The sequence below is a fragment of the Sinocyclocheilus anshuiensis genome, unplaced genomic scaffold (genome assembly GCF_001515605.1).
Source record: "Sinocyclocheilus anshuiensis isolate Anshui unplaced genomic scaffold, SAMN03320099.WGS_v1.1 scaffold522, whole genome shotgun sequence".
Lineage (NCBI taxonomy): Eukaryota > Metazoa > Chordata > Actinopteri > Cypriniformes > Cyprinidae > Sinocyclocheilus > Sinocyclocheilus anshuiensis.
This window is the reverse complement of record NW_015544185.1, coordinates 190,536-218,041: the sequence shown is the minus strand read 5'-3', so window position 1 is coordinate 218,041 and position 27,506 is coordinate 190,536. Positions and strand designations below refer to the sequence as shown.

Genomic DNA, 27,506 nt, shown 5'->3' with positions numbered 1-27,506 from the left:
ATTTTTGGCTATTGCTACAAATATACCCCAGCGACTTAAGACTGCTTTTGTGCTCCAGGGTCACAAATATTAAATATACAACCCAAGTTAATTTCTGATCTCGATCTGCTCACCTTCATTTCTCATGAACCCTGTAAGATGTTCAACTTTTCAACTTAAATGTCATCCTGTTCCTCTCTCAAAACTGCTTTTGAGCACGAGTAGTACAAGTACAACGGCGAGAGTGTGTGCATTACCATCTCCACCACCTCCACTGCGGCGTCTATGCGCAGGTGATACAGGAAGGTTTACCCAGCACTGGGTTGCATTTAACCCAGCATTTTTTAGAGTGTAATAATAATGAGAGCTAAGGCCCCGCCCACATGCAGTGATGTCATGCATAATGAGATTCAACATCCAGCCTTGCAGTTCATTTGCATTTTTATACTGTGATGTAATATTATTACATTAAAGAGATATTTTCCATAAAGTACAGATAAATATGGAAGTTAAAGTATTTTTACACTTTAGTATGAAAAGTATCCAGCCAAAACATCAAATACTTGTTTAAACTTTCTAAGCTTTTAAAATGGAATGATGGCTTTTGACATTAACTTTGATGCACAAGTTTGTAAAGCAACATGTTTAATCATGAGTAGAGGTTGACGGTGAATGTTGTACCTCACGTTCACGCTCAGTCTTGGTGAGGTTGATCTGCTTCAGGATCTGAGATCTCTGCTCCATCATCAGGGTCTTCTCATACGTGTACGCCGAGATATCGCTGTCATGCTGAAGATACAGTGAGACAATGGTTTTCAACAGTTCTCACAGAGGCACTCACAGAACTGTACAGAAACAGCCAGAAAACAAAGAAAACATAGTCTACAGTTCAGTAAGGAATCGTTCACCCAAATATAAATATTTGTCATCATCTGCAGCTACTTTTTCTGAAAATTCAAACCTAAATTAAAAATAGAAGAAGAAGAATAAAAAGTAAAACAATAAAAGTAGCTGTAAATGATGACAATTTTAAAATAATTTGTCTTATATATATATATATATATTACAATAGTTAAAAATTATATATATATATATAAATTATGAAATAAAAATAATAAACAATAAAATTAAATAATCACAATAATGATAATAAATGAGATTATGATTACAATCACAATGACAATGCTTAATAATGAATAATATTAAATAATAAATCATTATTAAATTAAAATTACTAATAAAAATAAAATTCAAAAATATTTCATTTATTGACAATTACTTTAATTTTAATTATATTTCATTATATTTATTACGATCACAATGAAGCTGACAATGCTTTATAATGAATAATATTAAATCATAAATCATTATTAAATTAAAATAATGGTTACACTTTAGAACACATATTCACTGTTAATTTTCCCTCAATAAATTGCTAATTTGCTGCTTATTAATAGTTAGTAAGGTAGTTGTTAAAGTTTAGGTATGGGGTAGAATTAAGGGATCTAAAATATGATCATGCAAGATAAGGCATTCATATGTGCTTTATAAGTACTAATAAACAGCCAGTATGCTAGTAATATGCATGCTAATAAGCAGCTAGTTAATAGTGAGAATTGGTCCTTAAAATAATAAAAAGTAATTTATTTATTGACAGATTACTTTCATTTTAATTATATTTCATTGTTTTGACTTTTAGAATTAAATTAAAAGACAAGTTATAAAACTAAATAAAACTGCAATTAATATTTACCATATTACCACATTAAAATGAAATTTATTCTCATTAAAATAAGTAATAAATGTCAAATAAATAATTTGTTTATTTACCATCACAAGTTGTTTTATTATAATTTTTCATAAAAAAAAAAATAAAAACAATGAATTAAGATACAAATTAAATAATTAAAATAACATTTATTATAACTACAAATATTTAAAATAAATGGCTTTTGAGAGATGAGAGAGAGAGAGAGAGAGAGAGAGAGAGAGAGAGAGAGCTGGATTCTGCCGTGTCCATTACTCTGAAAGGCATCACATAAACACTGATATCAGACAAAACGGTCAAGCTGAGATCACAGCATCAACACAAGCCATGTGGCTGTTATTGCCATGTAAGATGAAAGCTGGCTCGGTCCGTCATGCTGTACCTCCTCTTCTGGTTTCTCCTCTTTGCTGCTGGCCGCTGGTTCCTCAGTCACACTCAGCTGGGTTGTGACGGCGGCTGGGTTCTTACGGCGGATCGACCCACGAGAGCTGTCAGTGATGCTCTGGATCTGAAGGGAGAGGAACGATGGTACACTCTAAAAAATGCTGGGTTAAATGCTGCTCACCTTCATTTCTCATGAACCCTGTAAGATGTTCAACTTTTCAACTTAAATGTCATCCTGTTCCTCTCTCAAAACTGCTTTTGAGCACGAGTAGTACAAGTACAACGGCGAGAGTGTGTGCATTACCATCTCCACCACCTCCACTGCGGCGTCTATGCGCAGGTGATACAGGAAGGTTGTCAGATCCTTCTTCATCTGGATGCTGTTATCGTCCATCTGGGCCACAGTGAAGATGCGCATCTTGCACTTCCTCCAAACCTACAGAACATCATCCACAGATATCAACATGTGAGCTGCAGTCACTTAACTATGCGTCATTCTGATAGAAATGAAGAGTTAAAGCACATACCTTGTGCTGGCGGAGGAGGAACGGTAGCAGCATCAGCATGCCTCCATCATGTACGATCCACCACACATCAATTTGACCCTCTGTGAAGCGCTCTCCGTTTGACGGGAAGGCAGAGATGTTCTTGGGCACCAGCAGGGCTTTACTGGCAGCAGTGGTTTCTCTTACCAGCTCTGTAATGAAGGCACGGTTATATTTATTACTTACGCTCACGAATGTATTATTTTTACTGATTTGAGACTTTTTTTTTATGGTGTTTCATAATGTGAAGCTGTTTTTGCACTGATTTCAGACTTATCATTAATTTCTTATGCATAATCTAGGTTTTCAGCTTGTATCCTTTAAGTTCCAAATACAAATAATTTTTTTCAATAAAAATATTTAATTATATGTAGCAAAATATATAAAACATTTTTGGAATTAAATATTATTAATTGTATTAAATTCTTTGGATTTATATTTAATTCTACAAAGAACTATGAAGAGTATTTTTCCATCGCTGATCCAAGAGTAAATAGGAAAGTTATGTAAATGCTGGTCAAAACGTTAAATAGATGAATTGTGTACAATAAGACTAAGAGAAAATAAATAGAAATATATTTAGGAATACATGTATAGTGACTTATAATTATAGGAATAATTGAATAATATAATTAAAACAATAGCTTAAAATAAAAATTAGAATTAATTTATGTAAATGTGAATCTATTTCGGATGTAGTAATATAAATAAATGTATACTTTTAAATATGCGTATTGACATAATTGTAAGAATAACTGAATAAAATAGTTTAGATCTTGCAATTCTGACTTTTTTTCTCCCAGAATTGCAGGATATAAACTCAGAATTGTGAGGAATAAACTGAGAAAAAAAGTCAGAATTGTAAGATTCTGTTTGTGATATTTTTTATACCTCACATTTTTTCCCCCTCAGAATTCTCAGTTTATTATTTTGCATTGTTTTCTGCCACAGAATAAAAAAAATGTAATTGTGACATTTTACCTCACAATTCTGACTTTTTTCTCACAATTGTGAATTTACAGTATATCTCACAATTATATTTTATTTCTATTTCACAATTCTCAAAGTTATTTTTCAAGATTGGTGATTGGTAAATAAATAAATAGAACGATCCAACTAATCAAGTCTTTCAGGCTTATTTGAAAACCTTATGAGGAAAGTAAAGGTTCAATGGTTGTTAATCATCATCAATCATCAGTGCCAATACAGAACCTTTAAATAAGAGTGAATTGGAAGAAATGTCTCTCACCAATGAAGTTTCTCCAGTTCTGATGATCCTCAGCCTGTTTCCAGTTGCGGGGCCAGCAGGCCAGTACGGTGTTGTGTAGAAGACCTCCCAAACCTCCGGCCTGGACCAAATGTGACGTGGCGTCCCTCATGTTAGAAGAGATGACCACCTGACAGAAACCCTTCACCTTCTCCGCCTCCATGAGCTTCCTCAGAGACTTTGAGACACAAAACAAAGTTTACCCAAGTAAATATCACAATTAAGTTCCAACGTATGCTGTCTAAGTAGTGGATATCTCACTAGCCTTGTTGTGTCTGTGTTTGTGTGAATGTCACCTGTTCGGCCTGCTGTCCTTGAGGATGGTTTTCCAGGTAGGTTCCCTCCAGTGCTGTGCCCACGATGGTCAGACCCTTCCCAGCCTTCAGCTGATTGGTCAGAGACAGCAAACGCGGCTGCTCCACATTCAGCTCAGAATCCATGCTGACCAGGACTAATATCTGAGGCCTGAGGAGAGCCAAATACAGGAGAGAGTAGAGGTCAAAACTTAAAGAAGATTACATGTGCACAATAAGGTTAATAATATAAATACTGTACCTTTCAAATTCATTATAAATATGTATAAATATAAATGTAGTAAATAGAAATATCTACATAATTAAAATATATTAATATATTTTAGAAACATATATATATCAGAATCAGAATCAGAATGAGCTTTATTGCCAGGTATGTTTACACATACGAGGAATTAGTTTTCGTGACAGAAGCTTCCGCAGTGTAACAGAATGACAGTGACAGAACAAAAAACACAGATAAAACAAAAAATAAATAAATAAAATAGAACAAGTAAATAAGGAATAAAAATATATAAATCGACAATTGTATGTGCAGGTATATTACAATAGACAGTTTTTGTATGTACAGGTACTGTATATTATGTGCAAATTTAGGTGTAGACTGAGTATGAGTGTTAGATAAATAAGTGTATGAGTGTATAAATAGTGTGTGTTCCACAGTTATTCAGCCAGGTTTCCGTGAAACACAGAGCAGCAGAGTTTGAAAATCCTTATTTGTCCGGGAGAGCAGAAGGAGTTCGTCTGTTTTGTTGGGTAGAGAGCGGAGGTTCGCCAGATGGATGCTCGGCAACGGCGTTCTGAATCCGCGCTGCCTGAGCTTCACGAGCGCGCCGGCTCGCTTCCCCCGTCTGCTCGTCCTGAAGCATCTGAACAGCGCCGCAGCTCCGCCGACAACAATGTCCAGCAAAACATCAGAATAATCGAAAACCGGTGAAATATCGGGTGGTGTGTACTTCCGAATGTCCAGCAATTTGTCTCTGTTGAAACTGATAGCAGGGATATAACTAAAGACAGGACAAACTAACAAAAACATAAAAACAACTACGGAGCACGCCACGGAGGCAGCCATCAGCGTCGGCACCATCTTCGATCATTTATATTATATATATATATATATGTACAGCTAAATATAGGTATGAGCATAAATATTTTTACATATAAATATATTAATATAAATAATATAAATATTTTTAATATACACATGCATCGTGGTACTCTTGTGAATGGCGGCGGACGCTGACACGAAGGAGAAGAATTGTTGAACAAAGTCATTATTTTTGTTTTCTTTGCACACAGAAAGTATTCTCGTAACTTCATAAGATTACGGTTGAGCCACTGATGTCACATGGACTATTGTAACGATGTTCTTACTACCTTTCTGGGCCTGGGAACGTTTCAGTTGTGTTGCTGTCTATGGGAGGGTCAGACAGCTCTCAGATTCCATCAAACATATCTTAATTTGTGTTCCGAAGATGAACGAAGGTCTTACGGGTTTGGAACGACATGAGGGTGAGTAATTAATGACAGAATTTTCATTTTTGAGTGAACTATCCCTTTAATTAATAGTTATAGTAACAGCTTTGTTTTTAAGTTTAGTTTTTAACATTTTAGTAATTTTTGTTATGTTTTTTTTTTATATTTAGCTTTAATAAATTTTTATTTCAGTCTTTGTTTTACTAATTTTAGTTTTTCAACTTATTTTACTCAACATATTTTTCCAACATATTTTATTCCAGTTAGCTGACAAGGAAACATTTCCATTTACGTTTTTTTTTTTAAGTTTAGCTTTTGAGTTAATATTTTTTATTTTATTTTATTTTATATTTTAATTTATATACACACACACACACACACACACACACACACACACAAACTAGTAATATAAATATATAAATGATACAATTATACCGGTATACAGTATTTCTAATAAAATTATATATATGTAATCTGTACGTATTTGCACTCACCTCCAGTTCTTGGTGTGTGGTGGTCCCTCTTCCAGCCTCATAAGGGCGAACCGGGCCGCGCTGAGAGACAGACCTCTTATTCCATCACCCCATTCCTTTTCCGCCCTGTCAGCACAGACAAACACACATCTTTTTCACACACTCTGTTTATGTTCAGAAAGCCATTCTAACAAATTACTGCATATATATCCACAGTCATAAGCACCGATTTATGTTTCTGCCGGTGGGTGTCCACTCTCCATACCAAGTGTGTAACAGATGCCTTGTAGACGCAAACAGGGATAAAAGTATTTGTGTGTGTGTTTTCTTATAATAAAGTTAACATTGGCTGCATATCACGTTATTTATTACTTATGAGAGCTGTTGAACCCAGAAATTCACATCAGAGCATGCCAAGTCAGCATGCTCCAGTTTTTCAAATAAAACCAAATAATTCACACGTAAGATGAAATCAGATGCACAAGTATATTGGATGAAGTCCTTGTACATGAAGCATAGATGTTTGCTCTAGCTGTAGATACAGATTTACTGAGGAAATTAACAAATATCCTGCTATTTTTTTCCGACTTTAAAGCATACTGCCATATAAAACTCCACATGATCCCTGTAAATTGGAGCTACTGTTAATGAAAACTGGCCGAACATGTAGGTTTATTCGTAAAGTCTTTTTATTTAATGTTGAAATGGAAATCACGCAAGTATGAAATAAATGGTCAGTATCATAAATAACGGCTAGTCTGATTTGACTCTTACATTTTTTGTTTTCCATTGCTGCTCGTGCTTTTGCCTGTAGTATATTGTATGTATATTGTGTTGCATGCTATATTTTGGATCGCATGCAATTCCTTGATGACCTAGTACATCTGGCAACATGCACATTATACAACAAAGCACCTTGTGCTGGGTACTGTATCCCACAATGCAATGCACACAATTTGACTTTGCATTTTGACAATTTTTTTGACTAATATTTGTTTAAAATGATGACTATGACATATGCATACTGCTATTTAAATTGCTTCTGTTTTTAAGTATACAGTATATACTGCGCAGTATGCAGTAAGTATTCAAATCCGCACACAGCCTCAGACTCCATAATCCTGCCGCCACTTTTCTCCTCCTCTTTAATTTCCGGCGACAGATGCGGGTCACTGTTCGGCTTGACTCTGGAAGTGTTTCCAAAGGAAAGGCACTAAACTAATCAATCCCTGGAGTAGATTTCAGCTGTTCTTGGCCCGTCGGATTACGAGGGATCCTGACAGGTCAAACGCCTAAAACTCAATTCTAATCCATCGTCTTGGTTTTGCGCCCCGACTCCGGGTCACAATCCACTTACCCTCGGAACTCGATATACTTGTAGATACAGCCGGCGATTCCCATGGCAACGATGGCGTAGTACCAAGAACAGATGAACATGAGCGAGAGACAGAGGCTCATGCCAAGGAAGGATAGAGTCCTGTTGGAAAACAGGAAGCAAACATTAGTGTACAAATACGAATAAATTCACAGCAAAGGGCAAGAGGCGACGCTCTGAAGGTCACCAGTGGTAGAACTTGAACCGCGGCCTCCAGTTGGGCGTTCTGAGCAGAGTCTGAACAGCACAGGCCAGATTCACAAACATGTAGCACATGAGGAAAAACCTGCAGCCACACGAGAGAAACAAACACAATAATGTCAATAAACAGAAACGGATACCCGGGATTATGTCTCAAATGTTTGGACCCTTAAACCACACTTAAAATGTCTGAATGTAATTGTGTTAAAAAGTGATTGTTAAAAATACTGAACTAAATAACATTTATTTAAAAAAATGTCCAAACACACTTTTCAAGCAAAAAAAAAAAAAAATAAAAAAAAAAAAGGGCTGCGTACTAAAAGATGAAAAAATGTAATGAAGTATTAATGTTAACTAAAACTAAAGCTTAAACTATTAAAAATCAGTTTGGTTAATTGAAATAAATATTTTAATATTATTTATATACTATTATAGTATTTAATAATATTTTGAATTAGCTTTTATTTTCATATTTTCCATTTTCTATTTAGTTTGTTTTATTAATTCTGTTAAATATTATTTATGTTTGTTAAATATATTAATATAAATGTCATATATATATATATATATACAACATAATTATATTAATAGTTAATTAATATTATTGATAGTTTTGATTTTAATTTCAAGTTTTACATTTCTGTTATTTATTTTTGTTATATATGTGTGTGTTTTAATATTTCTATTTACCTTTAATTAATTTTTTATTTTGTTCTTAGTTTTAGTAATATAAAAAAAAAAAAATATATAATTTTATATGACATAATTATATTAATAGTTAACAGTTATATTAGTTTACATTTCAGTTATTGTTTGTGTTTTTTTTTTAAATTTCTATTTACCTTTCATTTATATTTTAATTCAGTCTTTATTTCAGTTTGAGCAATTTTAGTTCTTTAACTTATTTTAATCCAACATATTCTTCAACTTACTTTATTCCAGATATCTGACAAGGCAACATTTCCATTTAAGTCTTTTAAGTTTAGGTTTTCATGTAATATTTATATATATATTTTATTTCAACTTTATTTCCATTAAAAAGGTTTTAGTTTTAATTTTAGTTAATAATAACAACACTGATGGATTGATGTAAATTTGTATTACCTAATGCAATGACATTCAGTCATTTTTATGTGTGACTTAAATGTGCAAACACTTTCTAAGGCTGATGTATATCTGTATGGCCTCTTACATGGAGAGAATCGGAGCGACGTTATCCAGAGAAGCGATGAGAATCCCACTCTCACAGATACATGCGGTCAGGAGCAACGCCCAGGTGGGCTCCCCGTTTGCTTTTCCATTACCAAACACCTGCAACACACACACACACACACACATACATTCATCACCAAATATGCGACGCCATTAAAACAATCCCAAATAAACACACAGGAGAAGCACCATTAAACACAATCAGAGAAGTGTTTCGGAGTTCATCTTCTGCAGTGTGTGCTTTGAAAGGTTTCAGATTCACTGTGTAACACATTAATTCAAGTACTTTACTATAGTATGGCACACACACACACTCATACGCACGCGCGCACACACACACACACTCATATACACACACACACACACACATGCTGTGTTTCCATGTTTTATGGGGACATTCCATAGGCGTAATGGTTTTTATACTGTACAAACTGTATGTGCTATTGCCCTACACCAACCCTACACCTAAACCTACCCCTTACAGGAAACTTTGTGCATTTTTACTTTCTCAAAAAAACTCATTCTGTATGATTTATAAGCTTGTTTCCTCACGGGGACCTCAAAAATGTCCCCACAAGGATAGTAATACTAGTCAATTTTGACCTTGTGGGGACATTTGGTCCCCATAACGTGATAAATACCAGGTACACACACACACACACACACACACACACACACACACACGTTCATGAACAGCTAAAAACAAGGTCAGCGCTGGCAGCTCTTGGCATGAGTTAGCTGCAATGTGATTCTGACTTTATGCTGAAAGTCAAAGACTAAACACTCATCATGTGTGCACACTCACCCTGAGGAACGGCACGATGCCGTCTCGTGCGATGGCCTGCATGAGACGCGGAGCGCCCGTCAAGCTCTGAAGCCCCGCACCGCAGGTGGAGAAGAAGGAACCGAAGACGATGACCCAGGGCGAAGGCCACGCCAGTGTCCCGATCACCAGATTCCCCCTGACCGCCTCACCAAACCTGAAATACACAAACATACACAAAGAATTATGCTACCTCTCACTAGTTTGAGGTTTTATTCAATAAGGAAGCATTAAATTGATCAAAAATGACAGTAAAGACATGTTACAAACAAATTTCTATTTCAAATAAATGCTGTTCTTTTCAACTTTCTGTTCATCAAAGAATCCTGAAGAATGAAAAAAAACTATGATTTCCACAAAAATATTGCGCAGCACAACTGTTTTCATCATTGCTAATAATCAGAAATGTCTCTTGAGCAGCAAATCAGCATATTAGAATGATTTCTGAAGATCATGTGAAACTGAAGACTGGAGTGAATTCAGCTTTGCATCACAGAAATAAATTACATTTGACATTTTATATTCAAATAAAAAAACGTAACTATAAACTGTAATAATATTTCACAATATTACTGTTTTTACTGTATTTTTGATCAAATAAACGCAGCCTTGGTGAGAATAAGAGACGTCTTTTAAAAAACATTAATAATCGAACCAACCCTAAACATTTAAAATCTAGTGTATTTTTTCATGCATTAAATCACTTGACATATTTATACATATTTATAAGTTACAAGAGACATTTTAAACACATAACATACTTATCCCTCAGCACCGTTCCCTCGATGCAGGAACCAAACAGAAGCACACTAGACATGTCTGAATATTTCAGTTAAAGAACGTTGTTTTTTTTTGATAAACATTTACTCTATCAGTAGGTTTGAGTGTTTTGAAGTCTTTTAGCTTCTCCATGGAATGATTCCTAGGCTTATTATTAGAATTGAGAAGACTGATTCATTTTAATGATTTGGTTAATTTGGGCAGTTCGTTCCAATGAACTGGTTCAAAAACTTACCAACTACTAACTTCATTTTGCAAGAGACTCTTTGAAAATTGATTCGATTGAATCACTAAAATTAGTCATTTGATATTTGATCACTAATATCATAAACTGTATTGCTGGTAGGGTGTTATATCAGACTGTGTCCAGCAGGTGGAGCGCTGTGTGTGTTTCTATCTGAGAAGATACAGATGATGGAGGTGGTGGTGATGGCCAGGATGGTGCCGATGGGAATGGACTTCTGGGCATCCTGCAAATCACCGGATCGGTTTGATCCAGCCATGATACCTGTTCAAAACAAGACAGACCATAGAATGGCTACAATGTTTGCTCACTACATCATTCCCGTACTTCCATTTGGGTTATTTCCTAGTTTTGATGAGTTTACTTGTATTCTAAAATGTGGAATTCTTTATACAGTCTTAAAAAAACAAAGGTTCATTTTAGCATTTATTGTTCCATTTTAACATTCATGAAACCTTTCCATTGCACAAAAGGTTTATTACAGTGGAAAAAAGATTCGTTTGATTATTAAAATGTTCTTTATATTTAACAAAATGGTTGTAAAGAGGATTCTTGAGGAAAATGGTTCTTCTTTGACATTGCTTTTGGAACCTTTATTTTTAAGAACATAGATTATTCTTATGCATGCTGATCCACAAGGTTAATTTTCATAATCAGAAATGATGGCTGAGATCAGGGCTGTCAAGAGAAGACTTTACCTGTCACGGAGGGGAAGTAGATGCCCACCAGCATGGTAAAGAAGCTGGTGACGTCGGCAAGCACGTAGCGGTTGGTGTTGGTCGGTATGGAATCGGGTTCATCCACGGAGGGTAATCCCAGCTTCTCAATAAACGCTCCCTTATCCATATAATTCCCAAAGAGATTATCTGGAAGAGAGAGAGCGAGAAACAGGGAAACAAAGAGAGAGAATATGAGAAATAGAGGCTTAGAGGCTTGTTCAGATCACTAACACTAAATATGAGCAATATTAATAGCAATGGTTACCTGACACAGAGGAAAAGTTTGTATTTGAAAAAATAATATTTTATACTATACAATTATATTATACAAAAGCTCATAGATAAAAGTGAATATCTTCTGTTTGGGGTCGGTAAGATTTTTAATGTTTGTGAAAGATGTTTCTTATGCTCATCAACCAATATGGAAATTTTTTTTTTAAATACATGCTAAATATATGTTGTAAACCATGTTTGAATTGAAAATATATCTACTTTCAATGTTCACATACCAAAATATATTTCAAATTCTATTTCAGGGGCAAGAAAATACATTTCCGATCTCACAGCAGCCTACATTTTATATTCATTCATTGTTTATTCAAATGTGTTATATGTTCACACGTGTTATAGGCAACAAAAAGATTTTCTTCAAATGTGACATATGTGAATGTGTTTTCTTGGACTGAAATATTATGGATGGTAAAATACATATTTTAAATGCTTTTAAAAAATACATTTATATTTTTAAAATATATTTTCAACAATGACCAAAAAATACTTTGGTAGAAAATGAATTTACATACATATATTTTGAAAAATATTTTAAGCAAATATATTTTAGGCCATTTTTTTTGTATATTACGAAATATATTTAAAAACACATTTGAAAAAAATGTCTTTTTTTGCCCTATGGCTGCATTTATTAAAAACTGTAATATTGTGAAACATTCTTATAATTTGAAATAACTCTTTTCTATTTGAAAGTATTTTAAAATGTAATTTATTTCTGTGATCAAAGCTGAAGTTCCTTCAGAAATCATTCTAATCTGCTGATTTGCAGCTCAAGAAAGATTTCTGATTGTGAATGTTGAAAACAGTTGAGTCTTTGATGAATAGAAAGTTCAAAAGAACAGCATTTATTTGAAAATAAATCTTTTGTAACATTATAAATGTCACTTTTATTCTATTTGCAATACATTCTTGCTGAATAAAAGTGTTAATTTATTTCTTAATAATATATATATATATATATATATACACTGTATATACAGTATATAGAATGTCATTTTGTGGCTGTATTTACCACGCAGGATACCACTCATGATTCCGGGGATTCCCTGTATTTCCGTGATGTTGTTGTTGGTGAAATAGCTGTCACAGGTGGCGTTCAGGAACTCAGAGTCGCAGAAGAGCCGCCAGAGTTTGGTGGTGACCGTGGCGTTTTCTCTCTCGATGACCTTCGCACACACATCGAAGCCTTTCCAAACCAGAGTCCGGTTTCCCAGCACACACACTCTGTGGAAATCATTTCAAACAAAATCATTTCTAAACAACAAAAAAATGACAGCTTCAGGGTTCCCACACCTTGGTTAACTTAAAATTCAATGAGCTTTCAAGGACTTTCCAGGTCCAATACCCTCAAATTCAAGGACATAATGTGGGGACACATTTCAAGTGAGAGCAAGTTTCATCGTGTTTCCTTGTAAGATACATCGTTACAGTTTTCATGTGTCAAACACAACTATGCAAAAAAGCTTTTTTTTTGTTGCATTTACATATTTTTAAGTTTTAAAATATATGAATATGCTTTTAAGTTTTTCTTGCCTCATGGGTTTACATTATCTTAACAAGCAAAGCAATTCAACATTAATTTCATGGTGTGTCTTTGAAACGTTGAGGTACCATCGCAGTAGTTTCGTGCGCGCGTGAACGTCATGGCAACGTACAACACAAAGTACCTCACGCGGGAAACATTTAACGTAACGCGTAAATGCGCGTAACTAACGTAAATCAAGCAAGCTAGTATGCATAGGCCACGAAATGTTGGAGAAATAACACATTAGTGGACCAGAGGGAATAATATGGAATTTTTTCCAGAAAACTTCTTGCACAAAATAAGTTCAAGCACTTTCAAGGACCTGTATCTATGTATGTTGATTTTCAAAAACTTTCCAGGGCCTTGAAATTTCTTTTTTCAGATTCACAAACTTTCAAGGATTTCAAGGACCCGTGGGAACCCTGGTTAGCGTAGAGTATGTTTCTGGTCCTGGTATGTGTGACTGTAATATTGCTGAGGCACATACGGGAAGACCGGAGGCTCGAAGGCGGTTTTGATCACTCCAGCGTAGACGGCGAGGATCGAGCAGATGACACAGGCGAGGAAGACGAGCGCCAGCTTGTTCACGTACTTCACTCCTACAAACACCACAATGGCCATGAAGCTGAGCACCAGCGTGCCGTAAACACGCATGTTGTTCAGCATGGCGGCCTCGGCCTCGGCTCCCTCCAGACCCTCCATCTTAAAAACAGCCGCTTGTGGTACGATGTACACCTGAGATAGGAGGGGAAAATAAGGTGCAAGGAGGAAAAATTAATTGAAAGGATAAAAGGGAACCAAAAAGAAAAATAATTAGGCCAATCAATATTCTGTGATAAAATAACTTAAAATTACTGATGCCATACGCCTTCTGCCATTATAAATTGATTAAATTAGAAATATATACTATATACCTGTGCTTTTCCTACCAAACTGATTCAGTTTACCTTTATTTCAATCCATACAATAACCAAATGAACTATGTTTCACATCAATCTTTCTAACAAACTTGCTGGTGAAGACTTAAAGGCGTAGGGCCCTATTTTAATGATCTAAGCGCATGGTCTAAAGCACACGGCGCAGGTGCACTCAGGGTGTGTCCGAATCCACTTTTGCTAGTTTAACGACGGGAAAACGGTCGGTGCGCCCGGCGCGTGGTCAAAAAGGGTTGTCCCTATTCTCTTAATGAGTAATGGGTTTGTTTTGGGCGTAACGTGCCATAAACCAATCAGAGTGTCATCTCCCATCCCCTTTAAAAGCCAGTTGCGCTCGCGCCATGGCGGGTTCGCTATTCACATGGCGGAATAAAATTTTTTATTTTTTTAAATGTTTGTGTGCTGCTGTGCGTCCCTGTGTGTGTAATAAGCAAAGTGTACGCGCATTGTGCACCCGTCTATAGGCGCATATTACTAACGCACTCTTTAAATAACAAAGAAAAAATATTGTGCCAGACTTTAGACCAGGTTTGAGTTTGAGGTCTATGGCCGCAGTCTATTTTCAGTTCCTCAAAATAGCAACACGCCAACAATGCGCCTGAACACACCTCTTTTTCAGACCAGCACGACCATGGGTGCACAAATGGGCGCAAATGCATTTGCTATTTAAACAACGCGGCGCAGGACGGGAAAATGAGAACTGCGTCGGGCTGAAACTAGCAAAAACACTTGCGCCGGGTGTATGATAGGGCCCTTAGACTAATGTTTATAACAGAAACTGCACACTCAAACATAATACAGAAACAAGATTGGAGAGGGTTAAAGGTCAGAATATCAGAAAAAGAGTGTACAATTGATAAAAACAAACCTCATCAAACAAACAAGATGAATCTAAAAAGAAGCCTAAAACTACAAAAAAGAGCCAAAGAAGAGCAAACAGACAAAGAGGGACAAAATAATGAGAGATGAGTGAGATTCACAATGACACAGGCGGTAAAACAGACTAGTGTGAGTTCAGTTCTAAGCGCTAATTGAACTAGTCAAGCGTGGAATTAATACTGCAAATGGCCCGCCATTAGTCCTTATTAGAGGCCTGACCTAAATTACATTCAATGCCATAAACTTTTGGGTGCCTATGGTCCGTTTCACCACTCTAAGCACAATATATTGCATCATTCATAAATCTGTTGAAGGATTTTCCCTTTATAAGAAGGATAAAAGTGAGAAATTATTAGGAATCTTATGCAATCTGTCAAGATCATGTCTGAGTCATAATTCACCTCAAAAAAGAATAATATAATATAATATAATATAATATAATATAATATAATATTACAGTCACCCAACAAACACACTGTCCCTTATAAATAAATGAAAAAACACTAATAACAGGTAGCATTACACATTATTTTCTTTCGTAAAATTGTTAAAAATGTCAGAATTCACTGCAGTATTTGTTACATGGTCCATGTTTACATTACAGTGCAAAATTAGTTTCCTCTGTTGTATAGAGATGATAATGAACTTGAAAGACTGACACCAGTGTAGGTGTTCAGCTACATCCAATTGTCTTGAAAGTATTTATATATATCTTTTAAAGATTTACAATGTTCCAGTATTGTATTGCTGTAGAAATGTAGCAAATTTCTGTCTTACTCAGTTTTGTCTTTTCTTTTAGAACTTAAGCTTACAAAACAGTTAAAAAAAAAAAGAATTCATGGAATTTGATATCTGATATCAGAGTAGTCAATGAATGCCTTTTGTGCCAAAGCAATGACTACATAGACTGCTGTTGTGCTCACTGTGTGAAGAGTTTTGGTCCTTGGCAGTTTTTTAACGCATAATTATGTCTCATTACTCATTCTTGTGTCTCTCCATGAAAGGACCATTTTGACTGTTCACACTGCACTTTTCCATACAATGAAAGCATACTGTGTTCAGGAGCACCATGAATAACTGAATAAATGAAGCATCATAAAAGTAGTCCATACAACTTGCCCTCCAGCATAGCTGTCAAATCTCATTCATGCTTCTGCATATTAAACTTGGTGCAGCACAGTACATGCAGTACTTGGAAAGATCATGATTTTGCTTTGTTAAAAAAAAGATTAGAATAGCTAATCTTTTTTTTTTTACTTTATAATGTTTTTTGTAAAGTTTTTGCAAGTAAATCTGTTTTTACCCAAAGTATTGAAATACATTAATATTTAGCAATATATTTTAATTATTTATTATTTTTTGATATTGCTGATATTGCTTCATATTTTTTCTAAATAATATTTAATAAAATACGAGTTAAAGGGATAGTTGTCATAATTTGAAAATTATGCATTTTGAAGAATGGTTTTGATTACCATTGACTTCCATGGTATGGACAAAAAACCAAACAATGGAAGTCAATGGGAACCGAAACTGACTATACCTTTATAAGAAACACATTTCTGGTTTGGTCTAGATGAAAGGGTAATTTAACTTGAATAAAAGATTAAATTTTGATTTGTTTCTCTCACAAATCATTCAGCATGGCTTCAGAAGACATTTTAATATAAAGCATAAGTATGGACTACTTTTATGATGCTTTATGTCTTTTTGTGATATTTTCGGCGCACTGGTAACTGTATTATTTTGTGCAGCCTGGACATTCAGCTAAACTTCTCCTTCTGTTCTCCACAAATACGTATTTGAAATGACATGAGGCTGAACTGAAACTATTTTATCAAAAGACTTTTATTCTTTAAATCAACCAAAGAAATGCATGAACACAACATTACTGGCAGCGAAGGACCCGTTCTAAACTGCCTTCAAAAATCAACTAGATTAAGACGTTTTAGTAGTCAGCATGTTATGCAAAGACACTGAAATCATATGTGTCTAGATGCATTTTTTAAAAAGTTTATTTCATTTCTTCTCTTGTTATTATTCTCTTGTTCTACTTTCCTCTCCACCTGTTAGAGTGAGTAATTAAGTAATTATGCAGACTCTGCGTTTAATTGCGCCGCAAAAAGTTTATTTCATTTCTTCTCTTGTTATTATTCTCTTGTTCTGCTTTCCTCTCCACCTGTTAGAGTGAGTAATTAAGTAATTATGCAGACTCTGCGTTTAATTGCGCCGCTGATGATGAGCGCTAGCGTGTCCTCGGAGCCTCGCTCGTCTCGTGTTTTCGGCTGCTCATGTATTTTCTTTCATATTGCTGATCGGGGGCTTGAGTCTGTCTGACTTCTGGGTTAATTCTTTCTTCCGGGGGAACATTGGCTTAGCTCCCATTGTCTGTGCAAAATCTTCCTCAGACTCGGAGATCGGCAGGTACGCAGCATGCTGGTTTGAGCGAGAGTTTTATCCAGCCTACAGTTCAGAAGGACACTAAGACGTCTATTTAAAGTGAGCTGGCGCTTTGAGATTAAAGCCGTATTGTGTAACCCGGCAGATATTATAAAAACGAACAGGTCACCATAGCGACTAGCTGATCAGATGTGTGTGTTTCATCAATTCAGCAACACTTATTTGCTTCCTTCATGCAGATCACGCAGTCTGTGAAGAACACTGAATCCTGAGGGAACACCACTGGTTGATTAAAAACAATAATAAAAAAAAAATAATAATAATAATAACAACAAATAATAATAATAAAAAAAAATATTTCAACATTTATAAAAATCTAAATAAAATTTGTATTAATATATAATTTTTAATCTACTATATGGTTTATATGACTTAAAATTGTAAATATATTGAATATTGTTTGTATATCCATTAGCAACCCTGCATATTTATTTAATGGCAAAAATGGGTGAATCTTAGGAAAACATGTCTGGGTCATCTGAAAATGACCTGAAAAAAAGAAAGAAAATAAATTATATTTGTCATAATTTTTTAGGCCCCAATTAAACATACATTTTGATTTAGGATATGCTTTTTTTATAAAGCGGGATAATCATATCATATCACATCATATCTCATATCTCATATATCATATCATCATATATCATATCATATCATATCATATCATATCATATCATATCATATCATATATCATATCAACTTGAAAATAATTGAAATTTCAAATAACTGAATTATGACCCGGACATGATCTTGACATATTGCATTTAGGTCAGGCCTCTAATAAGGAGCTAACGTGTTACTTGAAAAAAAGTAATCTGATTACATAACTTGCATTACCCCCAACAATGCTTAGCGATTGTAAAAAAAAAAACCCTGCAAGCCACTGATTGACACACTCATAAAACACACAGGTTGTTTATCTCACCAGCAGGATCTCGATGCAGCCCAGGATGTACATGGCTCCAGCAAAGGTGGTGCCCAAGTAGAAGCAGATACCTACAGCTCCACCGAACTCAGGGCCCAGAGAACGAGAGATCATGTAATAGGCGCCTCCAGCTGTTGATGCAAACAGAAAACCCTTTCAGGAAACTTTAATTTGAGGAAGTTATGATCTGCTGGGATATTAACGAAGCATTCTGATTTTGACAGCTCAGAAAAATAGCACAATACAACCCACAATTACAACTTCCTGTTTCTTGGAAAATATTAAGCATGCTTATAAAGTGTCTTTTAGCACTATAGAGATAATAGCAGCCTATTGCTGATGAACAACGGATGGGGAACCGAACCCGGCAATTTCACCTCACCTCGGCTCTCCTCCAATCAGGAGATGAGATCGAGTCGGTCATTAGGACAGGACACGCTCAGCCAATTATGAATACATAAATACAGCTTTGAGGATATTGTTGTCTGCTCATTGCTAGTTATTGTTGCTACGGTGACCGCTTGCTGTTGCCAAGACGACCCACATGCACATGTTAAGCTCTAGCAGGGGCTTGCTTACCTGGCACTACGCCGTTTGTGGCAATGGCACTCATGGAGATGGCAGTGAGCATCGTCTAGAAGAAAACACACCGAAGGAGAGAAAATATGTGTTGATTAGTTGAATAAGAACATTTTCAATTCATTAGAAAGAATAATAATGCCAGGATGATACATCAGTATAACAATAGCACCAAACTACTGACAAAAATTTGATTCTGATACTAGAAAATGATGCAGTGCATCATGATTTCTGAGGTTGTGCATAAAATAATGAAAAGAAAATGTTTTGACCTGAAAAGTGAAAACAAACATTCCGATTCATACGCAAATGACTCATATGAATCTTTCAAAAAGACTCACAGAAGTTAACAGTTTGAATCAGTCTGATGAATCCTTCACTGAGTGAACTACTCTGATTCAGTGAATCAACATCTGATTTACTTACTGAACTGTAGGTTTCATTACTTTGGCATAAGATCGACGGATGGATGGATGGATGATAGACAGACAGACATTCTGATTCGTGAGGAAATGTTTCCCATTAACAGGTTCTTTTAAATGAATCATTCAAAAAGACTCAAAGAAATTAAAAGTTTGAATCAGTCTGATGAATCCTTAACTGAATCAACTAACTACTCTGATTGATTCAGCGAATCAACATCTGATTCACTTGGATGGAGGGATGGATGGATGGGTGGACGGACGATAGATAGATAGATAGATAGATAGATAGATAGACAGAAAGATCTTTTAAACAGCAAAGTGGTAGACTGTAAAAGCAGGAAGGTGTTTAGTGTTGATCTATAGTTGTGTCAGATTGCCTTGATTAAAGCAATTTAGTAGAACTGAAAGTACCAGAATAAATCTGATCTCAAAACCTCTTCTGTCTCCTTAAAGGATGAAATGTCTCCTTATAGCGTTGCACTGAGCCAAAGCAATTGTAAAACATCCTGGAGATTAAAGCCATCTTTAAACCTGCACTGAGCTGTCTCCAGAAATGCAAATGCATCTATTTTGGAGGAAAGGGAACGAGCTGATGCCGTCAGACTGACGCTTCTTTAGAAAGTGACATGGAACATACAGACAGAAACAAATGAGTGTTTCAATCAATAGGGAAAGAGAGAGAGAGAAAGATTCTACTCTATATTACTAGGTGGAAGAATCGTTTTCAGACGAACCTGTTTTTTGTGTTTCTCATTATTTGCCTATAAACACCCTTTAATTCTGTTAAAATCACTATAACGCACAAGACATCTTGGGGCTGATTGCCTTGAAAATGTGTGAACACATACGTCACTGTCAGAGAGATGTGACAGACGCTTACACATGAATACAAAACTGTGCAAAGCAAAATCATTTCCGATCCACTGCGTGAATTATTTCTCCTACATAACAACTTTAAATGGAGAGCAAATAAAGACCTCTCCTCCTTCTCAGATGTTTCTCCTGAGAAAAACACCCCAGTAATCTCAGGAGAAACATCTGAGACAAAGTTGATGCTTAAATGAAACATAAATGAGCCCATATAGATAGATTGGAGTCCATGAGCAATGAACGAAATACATTCAAGTGTGTTAGTTGATTAGACTTGAATCAGTGTATAATCAGCAATTTTCTCTCTGAGATGGGTTTGATAAGACACTAACTGATGCTAAGTGTTTTATCTTGACTATAACTGAGACTCATGTGAGATCTGGTCCATTTCCACCCACACAAACACCCACACAAGTCCACTGGCAATTCAGAAACACATCACAGAACTCCATATGCTAATCACATGCTGGCTGAAGCTTCTGATTGGACGATGAAGGGCACCGGCTGCTTGAACTAGTTTCCCCAGCCAATCCCACCATCTGCCGTCAGCGGAGTGAGCCAATAATATGAGACAGATACTCTGACAGCCAACCGAAAGGTTTAAAAAACAATCGCGAATGAATAAATGGCCCATTTTCTGACAGCTTACATATTGAGTAGTTGACATTTACTGAGGGATTCATAACACAGAGTTATCATTTTATTCTGCAGTATTTTATTTTAATTTATGCTACTGAACATCTAATAAGGAGATGAAACAAGAACAAACTTCTGTGTAAATCACTAAATTCAGTTAAATGCAATAATTTACATAAGAATGTTGTACAATCAGTCTACATTTTAGTAAGATTTTCATAAAGTTTCATAAATGAGGCCCATAACGTTTAAAAAAAAATAATATTTAATAAAAAAAAAAAAATACAAAAATAAACTAATTCGATTTCACCATCAAGAATATTTTGTAACATAAATGTATTTACTGTCATTTTTGATCAATTAAATTCATCCTTGCTGAATAAAATCTTACTTTCCTCAAACTTTTGCATGGTACTGTACACAAATAAACTCAAATTATGTATTTGTTAGTAAGTATCTTAATTCAAGGTATGTGTCTCCTCACTGTTTCTCAGCAACTCAGTGCTGGCGATATTTGGCCCCCGGAGAGGAGGAATTTACATAATCAAATGACACATCAGAAATTGAACCTAATACAGCTGAGCTCAGGAAACACAAGTGTACAAATGGAGGGAAAAGTGCATTTTCCTTTTGCACAAAGATCTGAGTGTGGAAATGGAACCTCATATGGTTGTATAATCAACACTTCTCTCGTTTTGGCTGCCATGTTTGATTGCGATTGAGCAATGCATTCTGGGATTACCTTATCTTGACGGCCTTAGAATTTGGCCAATTCTCGTTTTGGTTTTGGAAGGTTTTGGAACGGAGCCACTGTTTCAGTGTTAAGTGTTAATTTGATTTCATCTACATCACTGAATACACAACAGTCAATTGATATTCATGTATTAATACATTCCCATGAATAATTCGATCATTTCACGACCGTCACGATCCATAAATAACCAAAGCACTGTCTGTCATCCGCCTGTCAGTATTTCTGTGCCTGCCGACTATTTGAAAGTGGATCAATGCTGTTGTTTGTCCTTTAATGAATCATTTCTGCATTTCTAACAGCTTCAGTCTGTCTTAAAGACGCGAGCGTCTCCATCTCTGTGATGGATGAAAGAATCAGCGTTCTCTCCTCCTCTCCATCTGTTGCCATGAGAGAACGAACTCGATGAAAAGCAAGCGACAGGCGCCTGGCAATGAGATGGTAGTTTCAGATGACATCGATAGCATCTCGCTACTTCTAATTATGATGCATATATGCGCTCATTCAGAAAGCGCAGGCGAATGTTGAGGTGTTGCTCGCGCCACCCTGAACCGCTGTCAATTTTGCTGACGGTGTGGACAGGCAGATAAATCACACACACAGTTTTCAAAGGCGTTTGCTCAGATGGACTGGAAGTCATTGAGATGCACGCAAACGTCATCTAGTCATGTTTTCATGCACATCTGCAGAAACGTCTTTGAGGCCGTTTTAACTTTGATTTGAAGGATTCTGTAAAGCCTTCATTATCTCTGAGTGTCTCTGATGGCTGTGGCTTTTCACATAATGTGCTCGAGTTTTAAATAAGAAACTTCAGGTTTTTAGATCAATGTTGCTGTCAATTTATCCGCCTGTTGCATTTTATGATTTTCAGCACTTTATATCACGTATGTTATGAATCTCACTAAACCTGTTAAGAGCAGTGCAACCCAGTATCAAAAGTGCCATTAACTAAAATTATTTAAAATATTTTGTTCATTGAAATAAAGCTGAAATAAAGCTGAAATAAAACAAAACAAACAAACAAACAAAAAAATAGACTGAAAATATAAACAAATTTTTTTAACTCGTTTAAATCGAAAGAGCAAAATTACTAACTGAATTAAAACTGAAATAAAAATAAAAAAATATTTAGAAATATAAAAAACTAAACAAGTAAAACTTACAAAAGCACATAATAAAATTACAAAAAATTTAAATGAACAAACTGAAAATATAAAAATAAAAGCTAATTTAAAATATTAATAAAAAAGATAAAGACATAAAGACTAATTTGATACTTCGAATGGTGACATTTTCATGAAAACTAAGCCATTTTTATGCTAGTATTTGTTGTACTGCATTTAATTTTTGCTTACAAAAAATTGTTTTGTGAGCCCTAAGAATAATGGAAAGAACAAAAACAGAAGTAAAACATCTGATGGTAGCCATTCACTTTTATAGTATTTTTTTTTTCCATACTGTGGAAGTCAATGACTATTTTGCTACCAACTGTCTTCAAAATATCTTTGTATATGTTCAACAGAAGAAAGAAACTCATACAGGTTTGGAATGACATGAGGTTTAAATGATGACAGAATTTAAATTTTTGGGTGAACTATCCCTTTAAATGTCATGAAAATAAAGCAATGCAGTGCAAAAAAAAAGCAAAAAAAAACTTAATAGTCCTAAAAAATCTGATCATATTGTTTTTTTTAGCTACTTTCATATTTTATGTCCTTCAAACATGTGATGCAAACATACCTGAGGCAATGAAATCCTTTAAAACAAGACTAAAAATGTCACTAGAGCAACTAGAGAGACACAGGGAAAGAAAGATGGCCTACAATGACAACTGGGTGACACTCTACAAGGTGTCCTGCGCATCGGTGTGTGTGCATGCGAAACGAAATGCTAAAACTATCAAACCTATCAAAACTGTTTATGACATTTTGAAATGATTATATTCTTCTCCACTCAAATCTAGAGAGATTTACACACATTTAGTGAGCACATTATATAAGCCCTGATCATAAATACAGCTTATTAACTGCTGTCAGCTTATTAGACATAATCAGAATACACTATGCATGTCAACGCACGCAGTGTATTCAGATAAAACAGCATGTTGACCTAAATACCAGCAGCTTTTCTATGTTTAGCGATCACCTGCAACAGGACGACATATAGACGAGGTGCTTTTAGCTGCAGTGTTTTTGTCTGAAATCATCTGGAAGGTTTTTAAATGGATGCGTCGTGTTGTTGAGATCTCTGTTTGGCTGCACTCCAGTCCATCAATTAATGACTTGTGAAGACAAAAACTGTGTGTTTGTAAGAAACAAATCCATTTATTTCAAACCATTGTTTTTGGCTAAAGCATGAGTCCATAATCCATAATAACTCCTCCAGTGAAAAAAAGTCCATCTCCTGTTGTCCTCTCACAACAAATTCCACCCACATATTTGTTCAGAACTGTTTTGGCTTGTAAACAGTGCTTGGTATATGCATAATTCTCTCCTGATACAGACCAAATGACTTTTTCACTGGACAAAGCAATATTATGGATAGAGGAAGCAACAGTTTGAAATAAAAAACATCTTAACGATGGATTTGTTTCTCTTTTGGCTTCTCCAGATGTTAACTGATGGTCTGGAGTGGTGTGGATTATTGTGATGTTTTTATCAGCTGTTTGGACTCTCATTCTGACGGCACCCATTCACTGCAGAGGATCCACTGGTGAGCAAGTGATGTAATGTTAAATTTCTCCAAATCTGTTCCCATGAAGAAACAAACTCATCTACATCTTGGATGGTCTGAGGGTGAGCAATTTGTTTAGCAAATATTTGTTTTTGGGTGGAGTATTCCTTTAAGATCTGCATGTGATTTAACCTCAATGTGGATGTGAGTTTATTGGCTATTTTAATGCATCTCACACTACGAGAGTAGTATTGTAGTATTCTATTCCAAACTCAACCAGAGCATGTGTATGTGAGAAAGAGAGATGAAGAAACAGAAAATAGTGAGATGCCTGAGCTCATGATAATAATAGCACTTACATGGGTGCTGGAGAATGTAAGGTTGCACATGCAAACATACAAATCACACTAATGAGCAAGTATGCTGAAGTGCATGTTTGCTCGGTGACGTACATATGTGCAGCAGGAGGCTTGCACACAGATGAAACACATGCATGTTAATCAGCGGGTCTTTGAGAATGAGATGGCATGCAAAATCAAAATCAATGGTAATTAGACGCTTGCATCAGCTGTGTGCATGTGGCAGAGTGATATCTTAATTGTTCAATGTATATTTTGCAATGATTTATAGAGGCTGAAAATATTCAAGCTGAAAATAATCTGTCAATTTATAGGGCGAATCTCACTAAACCTGTTAAGAACAATGCAACCCAGAATCAAAAGCAGTATTGTTATTGCTAACTAAAACTATTAAAAACATGTTGTTAATTGACATGAAGCTGAAATAAAATAAAATATAAATATTAGATTACAAACTAAAAAAATAAACAAAAACGTAAACAAACCAACATTTCAAAATAAGTTTAAGTTGAAGTACTAGACACTGAAACAAAACTAAAAAGTACTAACTAAAGCTGGGAAAAAAACTATGTAGAAATATTTTTTAAAAACAAAAAATAATAAAAATGACAGACTGGCAAATAAAATTACTAAAAATTAAAGTAAAATTTAAATAAAAACTGAAAATATAAAAATAAAAGCTAATTAAAAAACATTATGGAATAGCTAATGTTTTTCATAATAATTATAGTATGAAATAAATTTAAGTTGAAATACTAAAATTTCTAACTGAAATAAAACTAAAACTGAAATAAAAATACATTAAACTATTTAGAAATATATATATAAAAAAAAACACTAATAAAAATGACAAACTGGTACATAACAAAATTACTTAAAATAAAAATAAAATTAAAATGAAAACTATAAAAACAAAAGCTAATTCAAAATATGAATAAAAATAACTAATTACTATATTAATTATGTTTTGCATAACAAAAATTAAGCTTAATTTAAAGACCATTTAGACGTTTTAAAGTGTGCCATTTTCATTAAAGTTAAGTCCATTTTCATCTCAGATTTCTATTGCATGGTGTGTGACTGACCGTGGAGCAGCACATGAGCACGATGATGAAGGCCTCGATGACGCCGCCGATGCCCACCATCCAGGTCATCCTGAGAAACAGAATCACGCCCAGGATGTTCTGCAGGCAGGGCAGGTAGACGCCCATCAGCGTTCCCATCCGCGGTGCCTGTCGAGACACACACATACACACACACACACACACACACACACACACACACACAGCAGTCTATTAGTACAACGTCAATATCTGATTAGATCTGTTCCGTTGATCAGGTTCATGTTTTCATTTCATTGTTCAGCAAACATAACACATGCTCTGATCTCTCAACTGTAAAAGCAATAATGCAACTGTTGATGTTCTGATGAAAAGAGAGAGAAAGATAGTGAGTCCATGAAAAACCTGGAAATATCATGGAATATTAAACTTGATCTCCAAACCAGGATAATATTGATGCATAACAATGAAAACGTAAGAATTCACAGAAAAATATATATATAATATATATATATATATATATATATGTATATAGTCTGAATAGATCTTATGTTATGCTCCGTTCTAAAAGATTTAATAGGCTAGAAATGGCTCTTTTTAAGTGCTATATCAATAAAATTATTTTTAAAAATCCTTGTCCTGTAATCACAAATTATGGAAATGGAAAGGCATTGGTCAAGATGTCTGGGAACACTGTAAATCTCCTGTGCTCCAGACATGAATGCGATTGTGAGCTGTTACTTTATTCAGTCATCAGATGCTCTTGGACAATAAAAAAGTGAACCAGAGTCATACCTAAAAACCAGAATATTACAGAGATTTTTCACCTGAGATCAAGAACACCCTAACAACTGGAACACCTTAGCAACCACTCAGAACATCCTAGTAACCATACAGAACACCCTAGCAACCATCCACAACACCCTAGCAACCATTCAGAACACCCTAGCAACCAACCAGAATACCCTATCAACCACCCTGAACACCCTAGAAACTATTCAGAACACCCTAGCAACCACAAAGAACACCCTATAAACCATTCAGAACATCATAACCACTTACAATACCCTAGCAACCATTCAGAACATCCTGGCAACCAACCAGAACACCCTAGCAACCACCATGAACACCCTAGCAACTATTCAGAACACCCTAGCAACCACAAAGAACACATTATAAACTATTCAGAATCAGAACACACTAGCAACCACACAGAACACCTTATCAACCATACAGAACGCTAGCATCATGGAGATTTGCATGAGCAAACACCACTCACATTTACATCAGAAAAAGTAAATATCCAGTTACTTTTATAATATATATCATGACATGGTAGTGAGTCACATACGGTGCAGCAGAGCAGTTTAAACCCCGTGATCAACACGACTGTAAATCAGTATGAACACATGACTCTTCTCTCCGCCAATAAACATTCACTGTCATTGTGTTTGCTGTGTGTAGCGCTCATTTCAAGGGCTTTCAAAGATCAGTAAGAGCCAATGTGATATTAAGAGAGAAAGTGAGTGTGTGTGTGTGGTGTGTGTGTGGATGGTCAGTAATTACTAACACACAGT

The 27,506-nt window shown here is 35.3% G+C and overlaps 1 protein-coding gene across 1 annotated transcript in view; it reads right to left on the bottom strand.

The window, feature by feature from the left end:
- Positions 1–27,506, bottom strand: part of LOC107696391 (solute carrier family 12 member 5-like) — a 96,437-nt gene that overhangs the window by 3,960 nt on the left and 64,971 nt on the right. Inside the window, exons 5-22 of the mRNA XM_016496703.1 lie at positions 25,954–26,100; positions 19,155–19,209; positions 18,576–18,706; positions 13,864–14,111; positions 12,864–13,075; positions 11,540–11,707; positions 11,007–11,105; positions 10,579–10,636; positions 9,800–9,974; positions 8,975–9,093; positions 7,769–7,867; positions 7,564–7,683; positions 6,228–6,332; positions 4,240–4,408; positions 3,926–4,121; positions 2,659–2,828; positions 2,436–2,567; positions 661–768 (exon numbers count right to left, since the gene is read on the bottom strand). Coding sequence (XP_016352189.1) covers positions 661–768; positions 2,436–2,567; positions 2,659–2,828; positions 3,926–4,121; positions 4,240–4,408; positions 6,228–6,332; positions 7,564–7,683; positions 7,769–7,867; positions 8,975–9,093; positions 9,800–9,974; positions 10,579–10,636; positions 11,007–11,105; positions 11,540–11,707; positions 12,864–13,075; positions 13,864–14,111; positions 18,576–18,706; positions 19,155–19,209; positions 25,954–26,100 — 2,511 coding nt within the window. The remainder of the gene's footprint in view (positions 1–660; positions 769–2,435; positions 2,568–2,658; positions 2,829–3,925; positions 4,122–4,239; positions 4,409–6,227; positions 6,333–7,563; positions 7,684–7,768; positions 7,868–8,974; positions 9,094–9,799; positions 9,975–10,578; positions 10,637–11,006; positions 11,106–11,539; positions 11,708–12,863; positions 13,076–13,863; positions 14,112–18,575; positions 18,707–19,154; positions 19,210–25,953; positions 26,101–27,506) is intronic.